This window comes from Pan troglodytes, chromosome 16, assembly GCF_028858775.2.
Source record: "Pan troglodytes isolate AG18354 chromosome 16, NHGRI_mPanTro3-v2.0_pri, whole genome shotgun sequence".
In the NCBI taxonomy this organism is placed as follows: Eukaryota; Metazoa; Chordata; class Mammalia; order Primates; family Hominidae; genus Pan; species Pan troglodytes.
Window position 1 is genome coordinate 74,025,745 of NC_072414.2, and position 5,434 is coordinate 74,031,178.

Consider the following 5,434-nt stretch of genomic DNA (forward strand, 5'->3'; position numbering starts at 1 on the left):
GTTACACATTTTATGGTTGTAATTCCGTCACAATTGTGTGATTATTAAAATAATACAGTGTTCTTTGCCATAAGGCCATACTAAAATAAAAAGATTTAACCCAGCTACAAAAAAGTTCACTGAACTTAAATTAAAATACTTGTAAACATCTTTGCAATATGAAATATAATTTTTCAAGTCAAAAAAGAATAAAATACTTCAATCTGTATTAATGCAATTTCTCTTTAAAACTTTTAAACGTTTTTAATATATAAGAGATATGTTACAGTTTCTTTAACTTTAATAAAGCTGCAGTATCCTGGTTTCACAGGAACTCCTGGCCCTTCCACGAACATTCAAAAAGGATCCACTGTGTTCTATAATAAGTATCATAGGAACCCACCCACAAAGGGGAACACACTAAACAGTCCACACATCCCATAGCACTACTATCATCTTCATCGTAATTATTACTGTTCATTTTTTCCTACTTTAAGAAAATGGAAAACTTGTGGGGTTTTCTTCTTTTGGAAGCTTCCTATTAAGTACAGTGTAAAAACTATCATTACTAGAATGTCGCCGTTCCTATTATTTATAGAGCATGCATTTCAGGTGTTCAGAGGTTTCCCAGGCTACAGTACTCTTGATGCAGATATCCTGGCAAATTCCTTTACTTAAAAATTAAATTTTAAAAATGAGCGGATACTACAGCTTTCCAAGCTCCTCTCGGATCTCAGAGTGTTGGTGGGGCCGGGAAGGAGAAGGGAGACGGGGGGCACCCAGGGAGGCAGGCGAGCGCTGGGGAAAGAGGATGGGGAGGGGTTCCCCCTTCCCCCAGCACGGTGCGCACTAGCGCCCGCTGCCTTTAAGAAAAGATGCGGATGGCCTGAGTGACCGCGGTGTGGCAGACCGGGCACTCGGGCTCGCTCTTCTCACAGATGCGATTGGCGCACTCCATGCAGAAGAGGTTGTGGCCACAGGGCACCAGCGCGGCAATCACTTCGCTCTCGAAGCACACGGAGCAGTCGCGGCTGCCTTTACGCCGAAGCCCGGAGGAAGAGGATGAAGAGCTGGAGGAGGAGCTGGACGAAGAGGAGGAGCCCGACGTGTCCGACGGCTGCAAGCCAGGCAGCTGTGCCCCCAGCCCGTTGGCATAAGCGGCGTAGGCCAGGCCTCCTCCACCCGGGTCGCTGCGCACCCGGCGAGCCAGGTGGTGCTCTCCCGCCCCCGGGGCCATGTGCAAGGGTGGAGACAGGCGCGGGCAGCTGGTGCCAGGGTGCAGCCGGCGGTGCACCAATAGCCCCAGGTTGGCGTTGGAGGGCGCACTGGCGCCACCCCCGGGGAAGACCACGGAGGAGGAAGAAGCCGACGAAGATGCGGAAGAAGAGCAGGAAGAAGATACCGGAGCTGCAGCTCCGCCTCCCGGGGACCGCTCGAACTGGGCCCAGATAAGTGGTGCCCCAGGTGGGGGAGCGGGAGCCGGGTCAAAAGTGGGCTGCAGCTCGGGGCAGCCGTCGGGGGATGGCACTGAGGCTTCTCCCCCCGCTGTGTAGGTGTACCCATTGCCGTTATTGTTATTGTTTCCGTTGTGCGCAAAGCTCAGGGCGGGGCTGGGGGGGCTGTAGTCCGCCAGGCGCGGGGTAGCCGCTGCGCTGCTGCTGGTCCCGCCGCCGAAATAAGAGTCTGTGGAAGCACTGCCAAGCGAGCTGGAGCTGTCGTTGCGGTAGCTAGAGAAGGGCTTGCGGCCGGGGGTGGGCGTGATGCTGGGGGTGGGCTTGCTCCAGAGGCTGCCTGGGCCGGACCCGCCGGACCCATGATGCAGATCGAAGCCCACATCGGTGCCGTTGGCGTGGAAGTCGTTCTCGTCTGTGAGCTCAATGATGCCGCCGGTACGCAGAGCAATGTGCGCCTCAATCTCCTCTCGAGCGCGATCCACGTTCTCTGGCATGCCGGTCACCTCGAACACCGGCTCCTTATCCCGGCTGGGCGTCACGATGTACGTGTGCGTCTGCTGCTGGATGCGCTTGATTGTGGCACCTTTGGGCCCCACCACGAGCCCCACCACGCGGTAGGGTACCCGCACTTGGATGGTGGTCTGCCCGGGCAGGTTGGGCGGCCCAGGCACCGCGCCGTTGAGTGCCGTGTTCTTATTCCGGGAGGCGCGGATCATGGAGAAGTGCTCGGCAGCAGAGATGATCTCCCTCCGAGCCATGGCCACATCCTCCTTCCTGCCCGTCACAACAAAGACAGGCTCCTCCCCGCGAACTGGGGTCTTGATGTAAGTATTGGTCTTCGCCCGCAGCGCTTTGATTTTACAACCTAGGAACCAGGGTGCGGAGGAGGGAGTGGGAGAGAGAGACAGACACGCCCATTATCCTGGGGTAACCGCGGGGACCGGGGACAGCCCGCGTCCAGGACAGCGAGACGGCAGGACAAGAGATGGGCGGAAAGGGGGCGTCTCCCTCACTGACCTCGGGCCGCGCCACGGGCTGGGCAGCGGATCCCACCCGCGAGGCGCTCGAGGAACAGCCCATTGGCTGCCTGGCCCTCCCCCAGTGACTGCAGTCGTCCCGAACCAAACCCGAGAATCCCAGAAAAGTCATTTGGGGAGATGCCGCTGGGATCCAGCTGGGCGCGCCGTCAGCTCTGAAGACACGGGGAAGGGGCTCGGGGAAGGCAGCTGCAGTCGCGTGCCTCAGCGCTGGTGGACTGGGGGTAGGGGGTGGGGTGTGAGTCCCGGGACCCATTGTTCCTCCTCTGGGCTCCATTCCGCTTTGCAGAAATCCAGAATCCTCCTCCCATCCTATGCTCACTCCTCCTCCTCCCTCCTCCCAAAGGACTGATCAAAGGCCCCCTCCCCCAAGCATCTTACATTTAAATTGTCTTTTTGGAGGTGGGCTGGTTGGGGGGCGTTAGGGGAGAAGGCAGTGATTTTAGCAGAAGAAAGTGCATCCCGCCAGGGCAGCGGCGCGGCTCCGGGAGACAGCCTGCTTGCACTTTCTTTGTCTGGGGCGCCGGCCCATCGCGCGGCTCTTCCTCTCTCCCCAAGGCACCCCACGCCGCGGATCCCGATACTGAACACGCCTTCCCCTCGAGGCAGTGGCCTTAGACCCTACACCGCCCCCCACCCACCTCCCCATCCCTCCTCGACCTACCTTGCCGCCCCACGATCTCGGCGACATGCTCAGAACTGGGTACTGGCACGCACTCGGTCATGTTCACGCTCTTCTTGCGCGGCTCGCTGTCGTACAGAGAGGCGCCCTCGTCACTGTCCAGCCCCAGCAGGGAGAGCTGGTCGAGCGCGAGCTGCAGGGCTCTTTGGTCATCCAGGGTCTCTCCCCCTCCGCTGCTGCCGCCGCCGCCGCCGCCGCCGCCGCTGCCGTTGCGCTCCAGGTCTGCAAACAGCGAGCTGGGCATCGCTCGGCCGTGCGCGCCGCGCCCCCGCCGGCCCTCGGCTCGGCGGCGAGAAGCTGCGGCCACAAAGGCAGCCGGGAAGCGGGTGGTCAGGGGCGGGGAGGCCGGTCGCCTGCTGTGGGCTCCGTTGCTTCTTCCTCGGTGCTGGGAGGAGTGGGTCGCTCCTTGCGGTCCGCACCGGGCAGTGGCTGCAGGAGCCCCCACCTGGGTCCCCACCCCAGACCTGCTGGCGGGTGGGGTGGGGGCAGAGCTCTAGCGGTGGCCGCGCGTGCCCCCCGAGTGCCCGGCTGGCTGGCCGCAATGCCGAGCGAAAAGCGAGCAGGCGAGCGACAGAAGCGTTTCTTTAAGGAGCCCCTCCCCGGCTCCTCCACTCCCTCCCTCCCGCCCGCCCGCCCGCCCTCACTCAGCGCTTTTTCCTCCTCTCCTCCCCGCCTCTTGACTGAGCCTCTGCAGCCAGACGACTCCGGAGGGGGACGAGGGAGGCGCAACGTCACAGGCGGGAGCTGACACCACAATGCTACTGACACTATCGCTGGGGGAGGCGATTGGCGCGCGCCAGGCCGGGGGCGGGAGGAGGCCGCGGGTTGAGCGAGCGGAGAGAGAGCGCCGCCCCCCACCCCCGCGCTCGCCGCAGCCCGCCCCGTCCTCCTCCCGGCCGCGCCCCTCCCCCGCCGCCGCTAACGCCTCTCTTTGTTGTCTAATGCGGGACTGGCAGGCTCGGGACACTTGGATGTACCTATCAGCCGAGGACAATCATTGTCCCTAAGTCTCCTCCCTCGCCTGACTGAGAAAAGAAAACGCGCCCAACTCTGATGCCTGGGGCCGGGCTCTAAAAGAGCGGTCCTCAGGAAGTCCCGTTAGTGGCTCCAAATAAACCATCCGTAGAGCCAAAGCTTCCTCTGTGAGAAGAGTCTGTAGTCCGCCCAAAAGGGCCACCCGGGCCCTCCGACACGGAAAACGGGACTCCAGGTCTTGGGGCGCACGGGCAGAGTGACTCCCGGCGCGGGTTGTCCACCTGCGCGGGAGCGCACGAGACACAAAAGCACACGCCCGCCCACACTGGCAACCGCGCGCGCGCGCGCGCCCGCGCCTGCATTTCTGTCTCCTTGGGCAGCACTTCGCCCAACTGGCCCTGAAACTGAGGATGGGAAAGCTAAAAGCTGGCTGCCGCGCGAGCTCGGCCCACCCGGCCGCTGGCGACCTCTGGAATGCATGGCACCAGTGTCCAGCACACGCCCGGCGCCCGGGCCGAGACCCTGCGGGTTCTGACACGCGCACGAGCGCCGCGCCGCCACCGCGGGGACGCAGGCCACAGCGCCAGCGGGCGGCGCGGGCGTGCGCGCCCGCTGTTCCCGTCCCTCCCCTCCTTGCCCCGCGGCCGGGCATGCGCAGTGCGCGCGAGGAGCGGGCGGGCCCTTTAAGCGGGCGCTGCGGAGCGCGCGCCGGCCCCGCCGAGCGCGCGCCGGCCCCGCCCGCGGCCCCGCCCCGACGGGAGGTGAGCGCTCCCTGCCCGGCCGCTCTTTGTGCGCTTCTCGGGGTGGGGGTGGCGGCAGAGGGAGGTTGCGACGGGACTTGCCGGCGAGGACGGCGAGCTGCGCCCCCTCCCGGATCTCCCAGGGACCGTCTCCGAGTGCGAGAGAGAAGGAAGGAAGATTTGAGGGGCGGGCCGGGGCGGTGCGCGCTGGTCCTCTCTGCGCGCATCCCCCTCCGCCGCCCACTAGGGCGGACGCCCCTTCGGGCCCCGCGCGCTGTGCTGTCCTTTGTTCCGGGAGCCGCCGGGCTCGCCGCGCCCTTTGCGTCCCGCCGCGGACCGTTCCGCAGAGCGGCTGGGCCCGCGGTTCATAGAGTCGCCCAAGATTCGCACAGCGGGACGTCTTCCCAAAACAATGAGGCCATGCGGCCGCAGCCGCACACGGGCTGACTGGGGAGGTCTCGTGGTGCCGCGGGGCGGTCCCGGGGCTCGAAGGCAGAGGCTCCCCTAGGTGTGCCCTGCGTGACCCCGGCTACAGGAACGAGCGCTGTGGTGTGGGCCTCGGTTTCT

The 5,434-nt window shown here is 63.3% G+C and overlaps 1 protein-coding gene across 1 annotated transcript; it reads right to left on the reverse strand.

Moving 5' to 3' along the window:
• Positions 1–204: 204 nt before the first annotated feature.
• Positions 205–3,842, reverse strand: MEX3B (mex-3 RNA binding family member B). Its single transcript, XM_523137.9, has 2 exons — positions 3,135–3,842; positions 205–2,298 (listed from the first exon to the last, which is right to left on the reverse strand). Exons 1-2 carry the CDS (start codon positions 3,394–3,396, stop codon positions 845–847), a joined length of 1,716 nt encoding a protein of 571 aa, XP_523137.3. The 5' UTR covers positions 3,397–3,842; the 3' UTR covers positions 205–844.
• Between the last annotated feature and the right edge of the window lie 1,592 nt (positions 3,843–5,434).

Excerpts from the sequence above, each read along its gene's own strand:
- MEX3B (XM_523137.9), bottom strand. The coding sequence starts at position 3,396 with ATGCCCAGCTCGCTGTTTGCAGACCTGGAGCGCAACGGCAGCGGCGGC. Across the intron at positions 2,299-3,134 it reads CGAGATCGTGGGGCGGCAAG|GTTGTAAAATCAAAGCGCTG; the intron begins GTAGGTCGAGGA and ends CCTGGTTCCTAG.